Genomic DNA, 22,850 nt, shown 5'->3' on the forward strand with positions numbered 1-22,850 from the left:
TGGTGTTCACTTCTGATTAATGAGCAAAGCCTTCAAGGAGAAGATGGGCTCTGAAGTTTTTAAAGGAGGAAAGCATAGATCTTAACCAAATCATCAGCAATTAAAATGATGCTTGTTAATCATAACTCTGCCAATAAATGTATGTGCTTGTCTTAGCTGCTGATATACTTGATCAGCCTTGTGAAGTCCACAGGAAACATACCTGCATAAACTGAGACAACTCAGTAACATCCTTTCCGGGCACGTCTGCCTCAGTGAGAGCCTGGGTTTTGGTTTCTAAGAACGTCTGGAGCTTTTCTGAGAGGGTCTCAAACCGCTCCACTTTGGTTTTGAGTTCCTCCATTTGGGCAAGTTTTTCTTTGTGTTTGCGACTTGCTTCTGAAAAGCGAAGGGCTAAGTCCTTCATCCTGGCCTGCAGCGAGGATGCGGTGGATGGGTCCGTGGTCTCTGTGAATCTCTTCACTTTTTCGTTGATGGCATTTATGCTGCTCTGGCGCCCCGCAATGTCCTGGTCCAATATCTGAAATGAACCAAGTACCGCATACGTAATATAATGATATTTACAAATAACATCATAGACTTATAAAAATTACTATTCATAACAATAGAAGCTTGAGCCACCCGAGACTAAAGAAGCTAATGGGAGTGACAGACAAGCCCTGTCCCTGGAGGAATTCCATCCCCAATCCCCGCAAGGAGACTACAGAACAGCTGGCTGGCTGCCCTGACGACGCAGGAGGCGCCCGCTACTCAGCAACCCCAGGATCTCCTGCAGGCCAGGGATTATCCACGGTCCTGATTTTTCAAAGGCTAGACAACAACAAGACTGATCTGATTAACCTCCTGGGCAGCTGGCTGAAGCCGTGATGAACAAACAGGACCTGGTGTGCGAGGATGCCCTGTGCTTTGAGTGATGTTCATCAAAAGTACATGCAGCCCCTCTGTGCTCCTTCACGGAAAATCGCTTCACACACTTGTCTCCGTACAAGAACTACTTTCCACACTGTTATATTCAGGAGACATCTCTTTAAACCTTAAATTTCTCTTAAATCTACCCATCCTTGGAGCTTACTATACTGTTTTTTTTCTTCAATATATTACAAATTTTTAATTGAGCTATAACTGACATATGTATAACATTATCTGTTAAAATAATGTTATAACAGTATATTAGTTTCAGGTGATTCACATAATGACGCCATAGTTGTAAATACTGCCAAATGATCACCACGATAAGTCAAGGTAACATCCATCACCGCACAGTTACAATTTTTTTTTCTTGTGATGAAAACTTTTAAGATCTACTATCTCAGTAACTGTCATATCATTATTTTTAATTTATCCAATATCCAGTGCTGTTTTAGCAAGAGAACCCAATAGCACAAGTTCTCGGGATGAATAAGCCTGTGTTTTTTCCTAAAAGAATTATAGGGTTCTGGTCCCTGCCACCTCGAGTGATGTTTATAACCCAAGATCCATACTCCAAGGAGGATACACATACGAGAGAGCAAACAATGTTACACTAACACTTCCAAGTTCTCCATGTATAGGTTGATGTCTGCACGTGGAAAAAGCCAGGATATGAATTTTAGGGATGAAAACGTGTCGTGAGTGTCAGTGAAAGGCTCTGATATGGGCAGAGCATGAAAATATCCACACTTTTGGAATAACCTGAGATACTGGGGTTTTTTTCCTTCTGAAAGTGGTCTGTCTGTTGGTTGGAAGTCACTTACGATGTTTTTACTGATGACGTCCTGCAGAGCGGTGGAGCTCAAGGGCACGGGGCGCTGCTCTTCCAGCGAGCGCTCCACACCTGCCATCCAGTCCAGCATCTCGTCCAGGCCGTCCTGCACGCTCAGGGAGCGGGTCAGTGTCACCTGCAGCTTCTCGTTTCGTTCGCTGACGGACTTGGACAGGCCATCGTATCTCCCCACAATGTCATCTAGTCAAGAGGACAGGGAAACGTTAACCACGAAAGTTCTCTTTGCCCCATTCCTTTGCAAAATACACTAAGGAGAGCCATAAAGTTCCCACACGAGAATTGAAAGAGGAAAAAAGGTTGAAATGATAAATTCATAACAAATCATCAGAAGCACCAACAAAACCTGAAAAAAGAAAGAAAAGATCCCAGTGGAAAATAAAAAGCTAAAAATTTTTAAATAGTTTATACATATGTGTGTATATATAATAGTATGTGTGTGTCTGTGTGTATGTACATATGATCTGCATTTGAAAAAAAAATGTTTTGGATTCATAAACATTTGAATTGTCCCAGAGCAATGAAAGCGATCCAAAGAGCCAACCTCTGGAGTACATACTGGTTCTCAATCTGACTTTTCAAATTAGCCACACTTGATAACTATATTGAAAAAAAAAAAGGTAACAGTCTTACAGAGCTAATCTCAAGAAACAACACACATTTATAAAGATTTATTAAGAATTAACCTTTACACATAAAAATTATTTCAATCTCTCTTGCTCTCACCCTCTCTCTCTCACACACACACACACAAACACACAGATTTAAATTTTTGTCTTCCCTCACATCCTAAGGAAAGTACTCAAATGCACAGAAGTTAGCAGATGCAAACATAATGAGTAAATAGGCAACGCACAATGAAAATTCACATAAAATAAAGAAGGTTGGGATGATTCTTCTAAAATTACACAGATAGAATATACTAACAGCAGACAAAAGGGAAAAATAAACAAAGTGAACAGGCTGACCTATCTCAGATGAGATTAACTTTACTTTCAATTCTAAAGATTTAAGATGCGTAAAGAAAACCCTTTCTAGCTAGTTTGCATTTATATATAAAACTCCATATTTTAACATCCTACATTCTATACTGCAGACCAACAAGAAGTTCAAAGAACAATGGTTCTTAATGTATTCACCTCTCCCTCCCCCCACCCCCCCAGCTCTCTGGAAAACAATGTTTTTAATCATCAATTTATCACTTACTGTGCAAGAATCTGAAAATAATTTTGATTATTTCTGATACACTGTAAAATGTTTCAATGGAAGAAAATACTGACCTGAAACATCTCTGTAAACATGAAATCTCTTACATGCTTATATTTGGCTCACGGTACAGAATCCATCTGAACAAACAACACCTCTTTCCACTTGTTCTAACATCATATCGTGAGAACACAATCTGACAAATTCTCACTGAATTGAGATGAGAGGTTAAGTTTGGATGATTTAAAGAGACAATCATGCCCCTTTCATGAAAACACAATGAAGCCCCTGAGAAGGCCAGCAGGGAGGGGGCAGCATTTCACATGCACCAAGATGCTCAGGGCAGACAAACAGCAGATTCAAGTACAGCCCTGATTTGAAAGTCACAGAGCAGATCATTTGAACTGCGGGCTGTGACTGGGAGGGGAGCTGTTTCTCAAACGGGCAGCTCTGTGCTTCAACAGGGCACCGTCATACCTGTTTAGCCGTGGTAAGTGACTTCCTAAGCAAAGTCAACTATTTTAGTAAAATTAACACACACAGCATTGTAAATCAACTATACTTCAAGAAAAAATATTTTTAAATTAACATATTGTGTTAGTTTTATTTTCTTAGTAATAAAATACTGTCACTGAAGTAAATTCTTGATTTTAGTAATTAAAAAATATTTTAGAAAAAGGTACAAAGAAAATTTACTTTAAGAATGTTACTTTTTTAAGTGGTTGGTTTTCTTAGAAGTCAAATAGATCCTAGAGAAGCTCCTCTATATCTTAAATATACTTTCACATATTCCTAGAAAACTATGCCAGAGAGAAGTTTTAGTCTTAAAATAATATAATGTGGATTTTAAACAAATAGAAGTGAAATTGGGTACAATTAACAATGGGAAGATGTCAAAATGCCTCTTCAAATGACAGAGTTACATATAATACAGTCTTTTTTCTCTCCTAAGTCCCTGTACTCAAGTCCCTATAACAATGGTTGCCAATGTGGGCAGTGGAACAAAATGTTACAATTTCCATTCATATTCTTATCTGATACTTTAACATTTTATATTTTTGTGTCTTATAATTATAATGCACATAATATGCTAAGATAGTAATATGTGTATGTAATTTATAAAGACACTTGCATCTCTAAGCATCTATATACACATGCTGAAAATCACATGATGGGGTGTGTGATCAAAAGATTCTGAATGTCTCTAGAGAACAGACAGGTAGCTGCCAAGAGGCAGGGGTTGGGGGAGGGATGGTGTGGGAGGTTGGGGTTAGCAGTTGTAACCTTTTATATATAGAATGGATAAACAACAAGGTCCAACTATATAGCACAAGGAACTCTATTCGATATCCAATGATACACCATAATGGAAAGAATATTTTTAAAAAAGAATGCATATATATGTACAACTGAATCACTGCTCACAGCAGTAATTAACACAACACTGTAAATCAACTATACTTCAATTAAAAATGTTGATAAAGAAATTGCACTATATTTCCATGATTCTAGGAGGTGGGTCAAAAAGGATGTTGCTTTGATGTATGTCATAGAGTGTTCTGCCTATGTTTTCCTCTAGGAGTTTTATAGTGTCTGGCCTTACATGTAGGTCTTTAATCCATTTGGAGTTTATTTTTGTGTATGGTGTTAGGAAGTGTTCTAATTTCATTCTTTTACATGTTGCTGTCCAATTTTCCCAGCACCACTTATTGAAGAGGCTGTCTTTTTTCCATTGTATACTCGTGCCTCCTTTGTCAAAGATAAGGTGCCCATATGTGTTTGGGCTTACTTCGGAGTTCTCTATTCTATTCCATTGATCATCCTTTCTATTTTTGTGCCAGTACCATACTGTCTTGATCACTATGGCCTTGTAGTATAGTTTGAAGTCAGGAAGCCTGATTCCACCAACTCCATGTTTCCTTCTCAAGATTGCTTTGGCTATTCGGGGTCTTTTGCGTTTCCATACAAATCGTAAGATTTCTTGCTCTAGTTCTGTGAAGAATGCCATTGGTAATTTGATCGGGATTGCATTGAATCTGTAAATTGCTTTGGGTAGTACAGTCATTTTCACGATGTTGATTCTTCCAATCCAGGAACATGGTATGTCCCTCCATCTGTTTGTGTCGTCTTTGATTTCTTTCATCAATGTCTTAAAGTTTTCTGCATACAGATCTTTTGCCTCCTTAGGCAGGTTTATTCCTAGGTATTTTATTCTTTTTGTTGCAATGGTGAATGGGATTGTTTCAAATAAAATCAAGAATAAACGAATGGGACCTCATGAAACTTAAAAGCTTTTGCACAGCAAAAGAAACCATAAACAAGACTAAAAGGCAACCCTCAGAATGGGAAAAAATAATTGCCTATGAAACAACGGACAAAGGATTAACCTCCAAAATATACAAGCAGCTCATGCAGCTTCATACCAAAAAAGCAAATAACCCAATCCACAAATGGGCAGAAGACCTAAATAGACATTTCTCCAAAGAAGACATACAGATGGCCAACAAACACATGAAAAGATGCTCAACAGCACTCATCATCAGAGAAATGCAAGTCAAAGCCACAATGAGGTATCACCTCACACCAATCAGAATGGCCATCATCACAAAGTCTGGAAACAACAAATGTTGGAGAGGGTGTGGAGAAAAGGGAACTCTCCTGCACTGTTGGTGGGAATGTAAGTTGGTACAGCCACTATGGAAAACAATTTGGAGGTTCCTTAAAAAACTACAAATAGAACTACCATATGATCCAGTAATCCCACTCCTGGGCATATACCCAAAGAAAACCATAATCCCAAAAGAAACTTGTACCATAATGTTTATTGCAGCACTCTTTACAATAGCCAGGACATGGAAGCAACCTAAATGCCCATCAACAAATGAATGGATACAGAAGATGTGGCATATATATACAATGGAATATTACTCAGCTATAAAAAGGGATGAGATGGAGCTATATGTAATCAGGTGGATAGAACTACAATCTGTCATACATAGTGAAGTAAGTCAGAAACAGAAGGACAAATATTGTATGCTAACTCACATATACAGAATCTAAAAATGGTACTGATGAACTCAGTGACAAGAACAAGGAAGCAGATACAGAGAATGGACTGGAGAACTCGAGGTATGGGAGGGGGCGGGGGGTGAAGGGGAAACTGAGAAGAAGCGAGAGAGTAGCACAGACATATATATACTACCAACTGTAAAAGAGTCAGTGGGAAGTTGTTGTATAACAAAGGGAGTCCAACTCGAGGATGGAAGATGCCTTAGAGGACTGGGGCAGGGAGGGTGGGGGGGACTCAAGGGGGGGGTGTCAAGGAAGGGAGGGAATACGGGGATATGTGTATAAAAACAGTTGATTGAACCTGGTGTACCCCCAAAAAAATTAAAAAAAAAAAAAAAAACAAATACCATATGCTAATGCAGGTATATGGAATCTTAAAAAACGGTACTGATGAACCTAGTGGCAAGGCAAGAATAAAGATGCAGACGTAATGAATGGACTTGAGGACACAGAGGGGGAAGGGGAAACTGGGATGAAGTGAGAGAGTAGCATCGACATATATATATATATACACACTACCAAATGTAAAATAGAAGGCTATTGGGAAGCTGCTGCATAGCAAAAGGAGATCAACTTGATGCTTGGTGATGACCTAGAGGGGTGGGATAGGGAAGATGGGAGGGAGGCTCAAGAGGCGGGGATATGAAGATATATGTATAAATACAGCTGATTCACTATTGTACAGTGGAAACTGGCACAATGTAAAGCAATTATACTCCAATAAAGATCCGAATTAAAAAATAAAAAAAAAAAAAAAAGAAATTGCACTATATCATTGTTTAAATCCATGAAGAAATATTATAACAGAAAAAGCATAAAATTTTATATAATTTTTTTACATTTTCTTGAAACAATGCAGGACTTTATGTCATTATTACTGATATTTTGCCTCTGGAGTTTTTGCCTCTTTGAATACAAAATCATGTTGGGCAAAATAAGATGAAATATTTTTCCTGTACTTAATAGAAGGAGCATATTGTACACTGCTGGAAATAAAACATCTGAGGATAAATTAAAAGAAAACATTCTGAATGTCTATAAGAATGAAAAAGGTTTCACTTCTACAGCATGCTTTCAGAAGAGCAAAGCTTCATCCTTCTCTTCACCTAAAATTTCAACTCAGCTTTTAACGTCAGCTCTCTTGGGGTGAAAGGTATGTTAATCATTTGCTGTGTTAAAGTTTTTATTTCACATTGAGAAATATTTAATACCTGGAAACAACACATTAAATATAGGAAAAGTAGCAAAATCAAAACACAAATGTAAGATAATAAACAACGTTAATTGATAATTCTCTGTGCATCTAGTTTAAACTAAACACTGTGAGTAGATATAAAGGTAATATACAATAGCTCTTTTCTAAAGAAAGGCAGCATCTAACGTGAGAGGACACAAAAGCATCACTGTAACTGGACAGGGTTTCTAGGATCACGGAAGAACCTTGTGAAGTCACTCAAAGATCCCAGAAAAGGAGAAGTGGGAACATCTCAAACTCTTAACTTCATACTGCTACTTTTGACAAGAAGATCCCCCTAAGAGTCTGTTCTGGCCTTAGGTTGAGAGTCTAGCTTGGCCCAATCCCATCAATCAAAAGAATCTTGTTAGGTTCTACTTTCTGTGACTACCGCATAAATAAAGAGTTTTTTGTAAAGCAACTATACTCTAACATAAAATAAAAATTTTTTAAAAATACTCTAAATGTAAGGCTGGGTACTACAAAACTCTTAGAAGAAAACATATTCTTCTGAATGTAAGAACAAATGATTATGTCTTTGACATAAATCGCAGCAATATCTGTTTGGATCCACCTCCTAGAGTAATAAAAATAAAAACAAAAATAAACAAATGAGACCTAATTAAACTTAATGTTTTTGCACAGCAAAGGAAACCATAAATGAAACGAAAAGACAACCCACAGAATGGGAGAACACATTTGCAAATGAAGCAACTGATGCGGGATTAATCTCCAAAATACACAAACAGCTTAGGCAGCTCAATATCAAAAAAACAAAAACCCAATCAAAAAATGGGCAGAAGATCTAAATAGACATTTCTCCAAAGAAGACATACAGATGGCCAAAAAGCACCTGAAAAGATGCTCAATATCACTAATTACTAGAAAAATGCAAATCAAAATTACGAGGTATCACCTCACACCAGTCAGAATGGCCATCATCAAAAAGTCTACAAACAATAAATGCTGGAGAGGATGTGGGGAAAAGGGAACCCTCCTACACTGCTGGTGGGAATGTAAATTGGTGCAGCCACTATGGAGAACAGTATGGAGGTTCCTCAAAAAACTAAAACTACAGTTGCCATAGGATCCAGCAATCTGACTCCTGGGCATATACCTGGAGAAAACCATAATTCAAAAAGATGCTTGCACCCCAATGTTCACTGCAGCACTATTTACAACAGCCAGGACATGGAAGCAACCTAAATGTCCACCAACAGAGTAATGGATAAAGAAGATATGGTATATATGTACAATGGAATACTACTCAGCCATAAAAAAGAATGAAATAATGCCATTTGCAGCAACATGGATGGACCTAGAGATTATCACACTGCATGAAGTAAGTCAGACAGAGAAGGACAAATATCATATGATATCACTTACATGTGGAATCTAAAAAAAATGATACAAATGAACTTATTTATAAAACAGAAACAGACTCACAGACTTTGAAAACAAACTTACAGTTACCAAAGGGGAAACACAGGGGAGAGGGATAAATTGGGAGTTTTGGATTCACAAATACACACTACTATATATAAATTAGATAAAATCAACAAGGACCTACTGCACAGCACAGGGAACTCTACTTAATATTCTGTAATAACCTATATGGGAACAGAATCTGAAAAAGAATGGACATGTGCATATGTGCAACTATCACTTTGCTGCACACCTGAAACTAACACAACACTATAAATCAACCACACTCATATTAAATTGAAAATTTTTAAAAAGGGTTTTTGCTACATTTTCTAAATAAAAAATTAAAATTTAGGTATGCAAACCACACAGCCCAGCCCCCCATTCCCAAGATCCTAACACACCTGTCAAGGAGGGCGTGGCTTTGCCCAGATTGAGAAGCGCCACTTCACAGTGAAAGGACAGAGGAACACATGCTGGTAAGCAATATCTCCATATCTATTAAGAGACCTTCATTTAGAACGTACCTGTGAGACCAGACACAAGGAAATGCACACTCACCCAGTGTTTTCTGGATGTCGTTCTTGGCGGGAAGTAAAGATCCCCTGGTGTCTAACAACACTTCAGCTGTTTTTTTCAGTTTCTCTACAGCCACCTGCTGAGTTGATATCTGTCCTTGCAGAGACTGGAAAAGCGAAGGCCTCAATTACACTCATAGGACTAAATAACAGATTTCCAATACGGGAAAAAAAAAAGATTTACAGTAAGAGAAAGTTAAATTGGACGGAGTAGACTTGTCATCAGTAGAAGCTTAGTCCAGAATTCTTAGAATAAGGTCAGTTATAAAGTGGCATTAGCAAAACCATCAGCCAGTAGAGATCACTCATATTCAGTCCTGGAATAAACCCTCAGCATATGCTCATAAGTGCCCTGATTCCTGATCCTGAAACCCTCCACCCTCAGCCTGAGTTCCCCACAACCAGGCTGACAAATGAGAAGACAAATGAAAGACAAACAGGCACCAAAAACCCTTTGGGACCATTTCTGACTTCAGATAAGGAGGTAATTAAAGACTTTCATTTCAGCACATCCTGACCCAAGGCTGAGTCATATTTATTTCTGTTAATGCAACAAAAGTTACTTAATATCTAACAAATTCCAAAAAAGCTGCTACATTTTGTGAAAATACAAAAATCAGACAGACACAAAGCTTACCCGCGGGGGTCTTCTAGTCTAAGGCAGGAAGTGGTAAATGCCACAGGTGAGTAAGAAAAAGGTTGGGGGAGGAGGACCTGGGGAGGGAGGAAGGGTGTCCTCCATGAGATGGCCCTGGGGCAGGTTTTGGTGAAGGTGTGGATTTGAGCATCCTCCTGGGGCTGCATCATCACCCAGGTGGTACCTGAGCCTCTTCCCTCCTTCTCACTAGCAACCAGCAAGCCCTGACAGTTTCACCTGCTTACTATTTTTTTTCCAGTCAGGCTCTGGCTCTGCATTTCCGAATCACCACAGGACAATCTCTCACTTAATGGGAAAAAGTCCCCTAACCATGCACCTACCTCCAGTCTCTCCCCTGATACAGCCCCTGATGTGTTTTATGGAAGACACGTACCTGACTGCATCACTCCCCTCTTAAAATCTTTCATAGCTTCCTCTTGCTTCAGAATACAGGGGATACTGGAGCCTGCCATCAATGGTCCAAGGGAATCTAGTCCTTAATTCTATCTTCAGTCTCATCTTTCTCCCCCTCCTGTTTCAGAAGCATCCCATGACACAGCTATCCCTCAGTGATTGGCTCTTGCTGGACCCAAGGCCCTAGCATCCCTACACAGACCTTGGCAGGCAACCCTGAGTTTGGCTCTTACCTGTAACTTTCACCTGGGAGGCCCTCCCTATCTCTCCTCACCCCTAGTTGGAGCCCTGTCCCCAGAGGCTCCCACAAATGCCCTGTGAATATCACTGCACTGATCTGTCTCTTCTATCAAACTAGAACTTCCTTGAGAACTAGGAATTGATACTATTCAGGTTTCTATTATCTCTGCCTAGCCCAGTGCTGGGCACATGGCATCGATGAAAGTTTCTGGAATAAACAACTGAATGAATAAGTAAATAAATGAAGATATCAGGCGTAAGATTCCCCTCTATTTCAGCCTTCAACAACAACAAAAAGCAAATGCCTAAAGCCAATGGCAAAAATTTCCTCAATCAATTCTCACACCTAAGAAACTGTGATAATACACAGGCAGCTGTGCATATGTCCAAGGCCCAACGAACTATGACCAGCACAGGATCTGTGATCTGTATACCAGATCCTCCAGTTGTTCTGAGAGGCCAAAGAATCTGCATCAGAGTGATCAGTTTGGGAAACTCTCCCACCGGCTTAGTTGCAGTTAAGTGTAGAGAAATTCCTCAAAATAGGAACTTTACCTATAATGGACTAAAGTCTAAGCCACACGGACAGCTTACTCGCATCACACGGTTATATAGGCAACGAAATAAATGTAAAGGCACCTCCAGAAAATTACTTTTTAGAATGTGAGTTCCCCAAGGACAGAGACAGGGTTTTAACATCTTTGTGTCTTCAAAAAACCTAACAGTGGACCTAGAATAGAAATGTCTCTGAATGAATACATTTATGTAATAGTGATCGCGGTTTTACAAAAACATCCAGTACCAAAGATGGCCCTACCTACTATCCTAAAACTTAGAAATGGATTACAAAAAAGCATCTCTTCTTCATCTCTTCTCTTCAAAACATCCCATGACTTTTCTCTTCATTTTTATGTTCAAGAGAGTCAGTAGTTTTTAGTTTTCAGTCCATAATGTTATCAGGTTTTAATTTAGCTATGGTAGCGGTTTATAACACTACGTTGGGACAAAACTGCAAACTAAAGTATTCGAATGGGCGCCATATATTGTTTTCAATGGATTTCAACGAAATTAAAACATGAAAGACACATCTGTGACAGGGAACACTGCAAGATGTGACCTCAGTCTCCAGCCTGGACCAGAAAAGTGAAGTTTATAAAGCCGTGGGCACTCGTCCAGCTCATAAAAGTTTCCTGACACTCTTCACCCTCCCAGATGATCAGAGCAAGCCTGGAAGGTCAATGTTGTCAAGGTGACCTGGCCCCAGGCTGGCTCCAAACCCACGCCTCTAGACGGGTCCCAGGATCCTACCTTTCTGTGCCTCGTATGAAGCTAACATCTCGTTTTATCCACTGATTACGAAAAGCGTCATTCTAGCCCAGGGGAACAGACTATCTGATACAAGGGTATCAGACTGTATCAGCCAATAGCTGTTTTAAAAATAACACTAGTAGCAATGTGTTACTGGCCAAAAATGCTTGAAATTAATCCATTGGGTCCCCCAAATGACATTTATCACACAGCAGAATACAAGTTCGTAGTGTAAATGTAGAAAAGGCCGATTGTTTTGCAGTAGTCTTATGTGTTTGTGTTGTTGAAAGAAAAATGGTTGCAAGAGGTTAATAAAAGGGAAGAAAGGGAGACTCCTTAATCCTCATAAAAATGTCTCCTCGCTACCTGCTGAGATCATCTGTGAGGAAAACACCTCCTTGTACCAGGAACAGCTTTAATCACATGTTTAATTTCTAAAATTAGGCTGTGGCTTAATTGGAATTCATTCTCCTTTGAGACGTTGCGCTCTTTTTTCTGTTTCTTCGGCTGCCTTAGGACCAGAGGAGTCTTCTTCCTCAGCACATAACAGGGAAGTGTTCCGGTTCTAGAATTAATCCATGTTTCCATTTCATTAAAAAACCATCGCATTCATTTTGGGTTTTTGTTTGTTTGTTTGTTTTTGCTTTAGTTACACTAAAACTACTTTTAAACAGGATGTAATCAGTTTGCTAACATAGACCTAACTTAAAATGTGTTGTTTCTATTTCACATAGTTTCTGATGCTAAAAACATGTTACTTCCTAATTAAATGTAATACAAGCAATCTTAATAATTATTTTCAGGTCCTGGCATCTCCTATTAAACTAATGGCCTTTACATCACATCTCCTCTGCCGACATATACCATCCTCGGATCCATCATCCCGTGGGAATGAAAGCTTCATTAAGACTGATCTCGGGCTTGTGGGAAAAAAAGAAAAAAAGCAAGCCAAAAAAAAAAAAAAAAAACCCCAAACATCTCAGGACCTTGTTAACAGCACAATAATGAATTCTGACTCTATAACTAACAGATGCAACCAAATTCTGAATGACAGTAGTTGCACTGGCATGACAGTGGTTACCCTCTATCTAGGCAGAAACAAGCTATTACTACCCACCTGCTAAAAGGAAGCACAGAGCAGATTTAAGAAATGAAACTTTCAAGCTCAAAATTACTGGTCATGTGGAAGACGAATGAAATTTTTCAAAAATTCTCTCCCTTCACATGAGGATTTTAAAATACACTTGAAATGTGAGAAATGGGCTCGACTCTCTCTGCCACTGTGGGTGGGGCTGAGACATTTACACAGTTCCCCCATCAAGTCTGAATGTTCAAAAGGGCAGGCAGCCTCTCTGAGAAGTAGGTAAGGTGAGGACTGAAGTGTGTACCCCTGTGAATTGGGGGTAACCCAACAGCAACCCACACGGAATGTGACAGTGACACGCCCTCCATCCCCCTGTCCATTCGTGAACAAATGTTCATCGAGGACCTAGGAGGGCCCAGGGCTACAGCAGTGAACAAAACAGACCAAGCATCTGCCGTTTGGCGTTTAGTGCTAATGCAGGAGAAGACAATGAACAGGGATGGGAGGGAGGTCTGGAGGGAATGGATACAGGTACGTGTGTGTATGGCTGAGTCGCTTTGCTGGGCACCTGAACCTATCACAACGTTGTTAATCGGCTATACTCCAATATGAAATAAAAGGCTTAAAAAAAAAAGTGTAAAGATCACAAGTGGCCCAGGCAGGACTGGTCTTTGTCTGGGGAGGAGGAGGTGGGCACACGAACCATGACAGCAACGTCAGACCAGCTGAACCACAGCAGAAGGACGAGAAAGGAACAGACATCGGAGAACCAAGTCGTAACTCCCGGCAGAGGGAGACACACACCTTCCCGGGCCTTCCTCCCCTGACCTTGGGGGACCGATCACCAAAGTGGGGGAGAGCGGAAGGCTTTCCGTGGGACTACCTCGGGGCTGGATCTCTCTTTTCCCTCTTCGCTTTCTTACCTTCATCTCTTCTAGTTGCCTCTGCAGATTTTTAGGGTCCACAGCAATGGGCTCAGATAAGTGTCTGCTCGCCGTGGCCTCGCAAGCCTGGAGCCCAGAGAGAAGCCCACACGAAGCATCTTCATAGTGTTGGTATTTATCCACCAGGTCTTTGAGGTTATTCCCAAGGACGGTGCACTGAAAATCGGAAGTCAGAAGGATGGGAATTAAAATCCAGTGCTTATATACATAATCCTCAAGACCTACGTGTTATGCCACCGGTAAAACATCAGGCTTCGACCAAAGTGAGCGAAACCTATAGAGCAAAGATGTTCTCCTTTATAGGAAGACGCTGCCTCTAAGAAGTCAAAAACTAACCAATTCAAAAATAAACGCACAAGGGCTGACTCTTAACCCAGAATGAAGGGTGTAGGTGTCGACCATCAGAGGGGGCTCATCTCCACGGAGCTTACACACCAGATGTACAGCAGGCATCAGATCGAAGGGTTGTCAGGGGCTGCATAGATCACTTCTATATGCCGCACAAGACTGATTAACACAAAGAAAGGCACGTAATCTGGACCAGAAGGAAGCCAAGGCCAACAGCCAACGATGCTTTTCAAGCCATTTGTGCAGCCTGGTCAGTCCGTTCAGCTTATGTTCTACACAGGGACATGTTTTCTCAGTTTTGGTTTTTTAAAACAAAACTCTCTTACTGGTCCACAAGACTAACAGAAGCTGAAACAGTCTGTTAGCCGTTAAGCATTAAAATAATACAGTGACCACATATATGTGTAAAACAAACACTTGTGAAGGGAATTCTCATCTGAGAGGAGGCTTCCGTTCTCAAGCTTCAGAGGCTGCAAACAGCAAACCACTCTGGTTAGAGTCAAAATATGCCCGCCACCTGCTGGTCAAAACTGGTGTTACAGAGTTTTACAGTTAGGGCTGCCTGGAAATCACTCCAAATGAACTTAATAAATAATCTTACGTTTCTAGTCTTTAAACACCTTTTCCAGAAGTAAAGCAGATGAAAAAGACTGGGGGAAGTAGGGTGAAAATATTTTTCCTGCTTCAGCTTTTCAGATTTCTTGCTTCTAATTCCGAAATTTAAGAGGACAGAATGAAAACTACACACACAGATTCATCATCCCTTAAAAAGTTAAAAATGAAACTACCTTATTGCACAGAAAAGGAAACCATAAATAAAATGAAAAGACAGCCTATGGAATTTGAAAATGATGCAACTGACAAGGGCTTCATTTTCAAAATATACAAACAGCTCATACAACTCAACAACAAAAACACAAACAACCCAATCAAAAAAATGGGCAGAAGAACGATAGACATGTCTCTAAAGAAGACATACAGATGCCCAAGAGGCACATGAAAGCTGCTCAACATCACTAATTATGAGAGAAATGCAAATAAAAACTACAATGAGGTATCACCCCACACCAGACAGAATGGCCATCATCAAAAAGTCTATGAACAATAAATGCTGGAGAGGATATGGAAAAAGGGGAACCCTCTTGCACTGTTGGTGGGAATGTAAGTTGGTGCACCCACTACAGAGAACAGTGTGGAGGTTCCTTAGGAAACTAAAAATAGAGCTACCATATGATGCTGCAATCCCACTCCTGATCCTATATCCAGACAAAACTGTAATTCAAAAAGATACACACACCCCTATATTCATAGTAGAACTATTTACAACAGTCAGGACGTGGAAGCAACCTAAATGTCCACTGACGGATGAATGGATAAAGAAGATGTGGTACTTATATACAATGGAATATTATTCAGCTGTAAATAAAGAATGAAATAATGCCATTTGCAGCAACATGGATGGACCTAGAGATTATCACACTGAGTGAGGTAAGTCAGACAGAGAAGGACAAATATCATATATCACTTCATAATCTAAAATATGACACAAATGAAGTTATCGAGGAAGTAAAAACAGACTCACAGACATAGAGAGCAGACTTGCGGTTGCCAAGGTGGAGTGGGGAGGAGAGAGAAGGATTCAGAGTTTGGGATGAGCAGATGCAAACTATCATATAAGGATGGATAAACAACAAAGTCCTACTGTATACAACAGGGAACTATATTCAATATCCTGTGATAAACCAGAACTAAAAGAATGTGAAAAAGAATATATATATATGTGTATAACTGAATCACTTTGCTGTACAGCAGAAATGAACACAACATTGTAAACTGACTGTACTTCAGTGTTTTAAAAGATGAAATTACCTTCGTGTAGAGGGACCTGAAGCGGTCAGTGGCAAGGTCTAGCCTGCCCTGGACGTCCCTGTGGGTGGCAGAGGTGTCCACGTGGTCCCGTTCAGCCCGGCCGCCTGCCTCTCTCCTGCTGCAAGACTTTGCTGCTTCCAACACTCTGTTCCCAGAGATTGTGATGTACCTCAAGTCCCCTTTGTGTGAAATGACATCTTCCGAGAAGCTCTTCTGCCTCTTCAGTTTGGCCATCAGACCACCAAGGTCGTCGGCACCCGCCTCCAGGTTCTCCAGCTCTTGTTCTGACTGCTGCAGCCACTGCTCAAATTCGCCGTAATCGGCGTCGAACTTCTCCAGCTCTTCCTGCAGGGAGTGCGTCAGCCGCATCCTCTTCTCCGACACGGCCAGCGCGCTTTCGTAATGAGTCTTCAGCTCCTTCACGTTTCTCTGCAGCTTCTCCTTTTCCTCCGGGCAGAGGTGGTGGCCCTGCTTCTCCAGCAAGGCCTGGGCTGCCTGGGTGGCCACGAGGACAGCCTGGTGCTGGGCCGCAAGCTCCGCGTGCTGGGCCTGCGGGAAAGCACATCATGCATCACACGGATGCAGGGTCTGCAGGCTCAGGGCCCATAGGCTACTTCTCATCAACCTGCCCGGGGCGCTCACTCTTCCCCAAAAGCAAAAGCTGCATGGTGAGCACGCTCATCTAACTTTAAGACTTCCAGTCTTCTCTGGAAAGTACTTAGATAATCGCACAGGACAAGTATTATTTTTGAGAAGTTTGGAAAAAATGGAACAAATTTCCCTTTCAACTTTAAAACAGACATCTACAACCTGTGCTCATTTTACTCATTCCTTCCTTACAAGCTCCCTAAAGGGACTGCAAAATCCTTACCTAATTACTGATCAAGGAAGTACAATATTTTTTCTTAGGAAGTGATCCTTAAAAGATATTTAATGGGAAAAAAAGAATCCATTTACTTTGAAAGCTGTAAAAACACTATGCTACGCAGTAAGCAGGAACAACATACATTCAGAGAAGCCCAAAGGAAGTTAGAGGAACACGTATAATAAAAGAGCATCTTGCAGCTACTCAACTAGCTGGGCCTCAGTTTCCTGTGTGTGGGAAAGGGGACAATAACCCTACACCTCCCAGGTTTGCTCAAAAGAGCACAGGAATCTGCACGCGGAGAACACCACCCGTGGAGCCTGGCACGTGCCAGGGATCAAAGTCCACCCTGGAGGCAAGAGCAGAGCATCCGGCAGGTCACAGGTGTGGGGCACACAGGTCACAGGTATGACCTGTGGGCAGCCACGAGGGCCTCGGCGGCTGGAGTCCCTTCCTCTCCAGCCATAACCAGCTTCTTCCAGCCACCCGAACATGCCATTAAAATGTGGTAAATAGCATAATGGAGAAGAACATAGAAAAGAATTATATGTGTGTTTACCTGAATCACTTTGCTGTACAACAGAAACTAACACAACACTGTAAATCAGCTCTACTTCAAAAAAAAAAAAAAAGGCACAGTAATCCTTTTGGGCCATTGTCCACATTTCTTGTAATGGCCTATGTGGAGCCATACAGCCCCATCCCATCACCTCTGAGCCCCTTCTGTGACCTGGCCCTCCCCTCCCCCCACCACACACTCGGCCTCCCACCTCTATCCCACCCCCATCTGCAGGCGTGTCGGGACCTCTTTCTCCAGCTGTTCTCTTGTCTGGTTCCAGCTCTCTCCTCAGATACCTGCCTGCAACCCCCAACCTCCTCGAAGTCTTTGCACAAATCTCATCCCCCGCCATGTGGGCCTACTCGGATGATCCAATTAACCCTGAAAGGTGGTTCCAACCCCATCCACCCACTGGTACCCAACTCGGCAAAAAGTTACCACCTTCCAGCATCCCACAGAATTTGAATGTTTACTGCCTGCCCTATCATCCTCACCCCCCCAGCAGGCAAGCACAAGAGGGGAATTTATTTTCTCACCACCTAGAACAGAGCTGGCACCCAGGGGCTAAGGAAATATCGCTCTATGCCATCAAGTGAAAAAGACCAAGACACACCGCTGTGGGGCAGCTGTTCCTGCGAGGTCTGATCCCAACTGCCAGCTAAGAACAGACTCATCAATCCTTGTCCCCTTGTCTGTAGCAGCACCTGCCACACGGTGGGCACGTGACAAACACTTCTGTCTAAATAACTTTTCTCCCGCAGGCTGTCTTCGGTATTTGAATTATATTCATATGCGACCTCCATCCAGTAGGCTTGACACAGGTATATAATACCTATGCATCACCCAATCCATCCTTCCTTTTACAGATGAGGGGAGACAGGCTGCAGGAGGAGAAGCACTGGGCCCAGGACACGTGGCACAAACAGGGAGGAAGCACGAGAACCCTGGTGTCTCCCGAGCCTCTGGGCCATCTCTCCACTCTTCCAGGAGAGCAGGAATTTTTGAAGCACATTCAGATTCCCATACTCTTAGCAGTGAAGTTCAGAAGGCAAACTTCACGCTGTGGCTAAAAACAAGGGTTTCCTGTAAGGCACCCGTGTGTCTGGGTCCACCCTGGTATTTTTCACTCCTTTGGTCACGTTACTAACATTTCCTGACTCCTTTATACCTGACACATAGGTTCCTTTAGGAATTCATTAGATTTTTCACCCTAAGATGCAATTACAGTCAGGTTCTGGAATAGCCCCTTAAAACTATGATGTAATGAATATCCCAGCTCTTCTTATGGTTTACTTTCTACTTCCTATAATATAAGAGCTTCACAGAGAGCATCCTGTTCTCAAGACTCCAAAGACAAAGCCTCGGAGGCAAACAACAGAACTGCAAACATGACCGAAGCTCAGGCATCCGCCCACCAAAAGCCAAACACTGAAATAAAACGATTAACTTTGTGACTCTTTAAAAATGGCTTTCCCAAAGTTCCCTTGGCTCCTGTAGCAGCATTAACATAAGCTCTGATTTCCTTCACACAGTGGATTTTCACTCCTCTTCTCAGCAACAGGCTTCTCTAAAAAGATGAGCTGAGGTCTGGAGAAAACTTGAGTAAACTCAGGAGGGCACAGCAAGCCTGGACTGGAATTGAGCAGAGGGACTGAGCACACAGCCTAGTTTTAAATCCAAACTCCAACCCTTACTAGGTGTGTAACCTAGGGCAAGACACCTCATTCTCTAAGCTACAGTTTCCCCATCTGCAGAATGAGAAAAAAAATAACATTAATAGTAATAATCTCATCGCTGTAATGATGATACTCTCATTTTACAGAGTACTGGGGAGGACTAAATGAGCTTGAAGAGTGCCTGGCCCACTGTCACTGCTCTAAGAACATTAGCTATTATTGTTATTTCTTTTTTGTTGTTGTTATTTCTATTAATTCCTTACAACTCTGCTTCATGGAGAAGAATTCCACATCTCACGATAAATTTCCCATTATTTTTGACTTGCTTCGAATTCTCACCATAACTTACATGGACATAATGATAAGCCTAGAACAAAGGACTTTCCTCTCAAGGGTCCCTGAGGTTTGAAAAGATACTCACGTGCGAAGTGCTTCCTCTTTACAGGCCCCAAAACAGCCTTTAACAAGATCATCTGTTTAAAACCACACACCTTCATCTTCTGGTACTGCTGGTTCAGGTTCTCCTCGGTGGTCCTGGCGTGTCCGTCAACATCCGTATCCAACAGGTTACCGTTAACTTCATCCTCTTCTCCCATCACCGACTTGTCATCACCCTCTTGAAAGTGAGTCCCGTTCTGTTCAATGACCTGTTTCTGTTCCAGCCCTGCCCTTCCCGAGTCTCTGTCAACATTAGCCAACCAGTCCAAAAGGTTCTCGATTTTGGTTTTGCTCTCTTCCAACTGCTTTACAGCTGCAACCTGGGCAGGAACACAGTAGGTAACCTTGAACATTGGCCGAGGCATGAGTGTTAAGACATTCTAAAAACAAATATTTAGATCCTTGAAAATCAGAGCAGGGCAACTAAAACCAGACCCACACTGAAAACTGAACTCATTGAAATTAAGCCTTACAGCAGCAGGCAGCTACTCTGAAGTTTCCATTGTTCGTAAAAACACATTCCAAAATTTTAACTATAATTGATGAGCCCCTCACACATTTCACAAGTAGAAAGTCTGACAATCCCACTTAAATTTTTTAAAGTTCGACAAAGCCTACAAACTGTTACGTATAAAAGAAATAAGCCACAAAGATATATTGTACAGCCCAGGGAAGAGCGCCAATATTTTATAATAACTCTAAATGGAGTATAACCTTTAAAAATTGTGAATCACTATGCTGTACACTTAAAACTTATACAATATCGCACATCAACTATACCTCGATAAAAAATTTTTTTTTCAAAGTTCAACAAAGCCAGCTCTTCAAACTTTGTAGTATTTGGTCAATCATACACATGAAAACCCAGAATTCTAGTCCCTGATGCTAATCATCACTTATGACCACCTGCTCCAGTGTAAATACATCAAGGCACTGCTATACCCATCATTCTCAGCAAAGCCACAGAACAGGGTACCACGTATTTGAATACGGACCTTTTCCGTTTCTTCCTTGATTGCTGTCGTCACAACTTTATCCAGCTCCTTTTTCGACTGTTCTGCCTTTAAATTAAGCTGCTCATACTTCATCTTAGCTTCATTCAGCTTCTGTTCAATCAGAGCCTTATCTTCTTGCGACAGCTTTTCACCACTTTCTTTTAAGAAGTTCTCTGTGTTTTTCACTATTTCTGCCAATGCTTGTGCACTTCCTTGCATATCTTTTTGTAATTCCTTATAATACAAAAGAAAAAAATCTTAGTAAATTACTACCTGCTTAATTCTTTCAGAATTGTAATTCTACAAAGGCGGGGGAGGCGTGAGCAGAGTAGAATCCAGCACATACAGGTTGAAAAAGCATATTAAATACTCTGTTAATCTGAGTTGGTTTATTTAAATCATAATATTTAATATAATTGGAAACCTCAAAGAACATTAAAGAAAGGTGTTTGATGAATGGATGTGGTTTGTAAAACATTAAAAACAATTAAGCATTTACAAATATAACCTATACAAATTTGCACACACCAGGTTTTTTTATATTATGTGAGTACATTCATAAAAGCTTTTAAATACATGGTAACATCTATTCTGTTTCTAATCATTAATTTTTAATATATATCTAGTGCTCAGGATAAAAACAACTAGTTCTTGAAGTTATGAGCGAAGTTATTCCTAATATAACTTCTATACTAAGATGATGACTTCTTCTAAATGCCAGGGCTCTGTAAAATGCTATGTTTGCTTCTTTGCCCTAGCTGCTAGGAAGCTCAGAGTAAGATCTCTCCTCAACAGCCACCGCTTTCCTCTGTCTAGATTTCTCTATGTAATTTTTCCTCTTCTTTTCCTCCTTTACAATTTCATTCTCTATATAGTACTATGTTTGAGTTTTCATATTACTTTTCTCCATAGTTTTATTTTAAGCCTCCCCAAATTTTTCTGGGAAGTATTTGAATTGCAAGAGATACTGTCCAATTTTCCAGCACCACTTAGTGAAGAGACTTTTTCCCCATTGTGTATTTTTGCTTCCTTTGTCATGGATTAAGTGACCAAAGCTGTGTGAAATTTATTTCTGGGCTATCTATCCTGTTCCCTGGATCTCTCTGTCTGTTTTTGTGCCAGTACTATACTGTTTTATTACTACAGCATTGTAGGATAGTTTGAAATCCAGGAGTATGATAACTCTTGCTTTGTTCTTTCTCAAGCTTGCTTTGGCTATTCGGGGTCTTTTGTGATTCCACATCAATTTTAGGATGATTTGCTCGAGTTCTGTGAAAAATGTCATGCATATTTTGAGAGGGATCACACTGAATCTGTAGATGGACAGATTAACAATATTAATTTTTCCAATCCATGAACGCTATGTATAGAATATATAAAATATAAGGATATATCGTACAGCACAGGAAGTACAGCCAATATGTTAGAATAACTTTAAATGGTGTATCATCTATCAGGCTGGCCAAAAAAAGTTTGTTTGGGTATTTCATAAGCTGTTACAGAAAAACCCAAACGAACTTTTTGGCCAACCCAATATTAAATGCTGAATCACTGTGTTATACATCTGAAACTATTATAATATTGTAAATCAACTATACTTTAAGATAAATATTTTTTTAAAAAGAAAGAGATACTCTTTACTGAGGCACTATTACATGACATTAACTGTGCTGGTCACTTCACATACAATATTTATTTAACTCGGACAACATGGCAATGGAAGTATGAGCAAAGGCACTGAGGCTCAGAGAGACTAAGTTACAAAGCTAACAATGTGTAGAGTCTGGGACTGCAACCGCGAACAATCTTGTTACAATGAGAATATTCTTTCTCCCAACACCAAAATAAATTGTATTATTGTTTGTTCCTTCAATGAAAAGAAACAAATTCCAGAGAACAACGAAAGGAACAGGATGGGGGCAAGTGAGCTGGGCTTCAGTGGATCCAGAGTCTAACTCATCACACAAGGTATCTGCACTATCAAACCTCCTTTACATGCATGGCCTCCACTTATTGTCTCACCAAAAAACGCTTGGTGGAGCTGGACACGTCGAGTCTTAGTTTCAAGCTCAGGTCTGGGAACATCTTGGGTGCACTTGCCTCCAAAAAGCTAAAATGATGTCTACTTTCCACTAACTCGAACCGCCTTCCAAATACTAGTAATCAGTCTTAACATCGACTCAACCCACTAAAGCAAAGCTA

At 40.7% G+C, this 22,850-nt stretch overlaps 1 protein-coding gene across 11 annotated transcripts in view; it reads right to left on the reverse strand.

The window, feature by feature from the left end:
* Positions 1-22,850, reverse strand: part of DST (dystonin) — a 470,805-nt gene that overhangs the window by 111,562 nt on the left and 336,393 nt on the right. For all 11 annotated transcript variants that reach the window (XM_057698598.1, XM_057698604.1, XM_057698599.1 and 8 more), the window contains 7 exons: positions 20,649-20,882; positions 19,707-19,973; positions 16,116-16,664; positions 13,878-14,054; positions 9,255-9,378; positions 1,734-1,942; positions 203-520 (listed from right to left, as the gene is read on the reverse strand). In XM_057698598.1, the coding sequence (XP_057554581.1) occupies positions 203-520; positions 1,734-1,942; positions 9,255-9,378; positions 13,878-14,054; positions 16,116-16,664; positions 19,707-19,973; positions 20,649-20,882 (1,878 nt within the window). The remainder of the gene's footprint in view (positions 1-202; positions 521-1,733; positions 1,943-9,254; positions 9,379-13,877; positions 14,055-16,115; positions 16,665-19,706; positions 19,974-20,648; positions 20,883-22,850) is intronic.

This window comes from Hippopotamus amphibius, chromosome 11 (genome assembly GCF_030028045.1).
Source record: "Hippopotamus amphibius kiboko isolate mHipAmp2 chromosome 11, mHipAmp2.hap2, whole genome shotgun sequence".
Taxonomy (NCBI): domain Eukaryota; kingdom Metazoa; phylum Chordata; class Mammalia; order Artiodactyla; family Hippopotamidae; genus Hippopotamus; species Hippopotamus amphibius.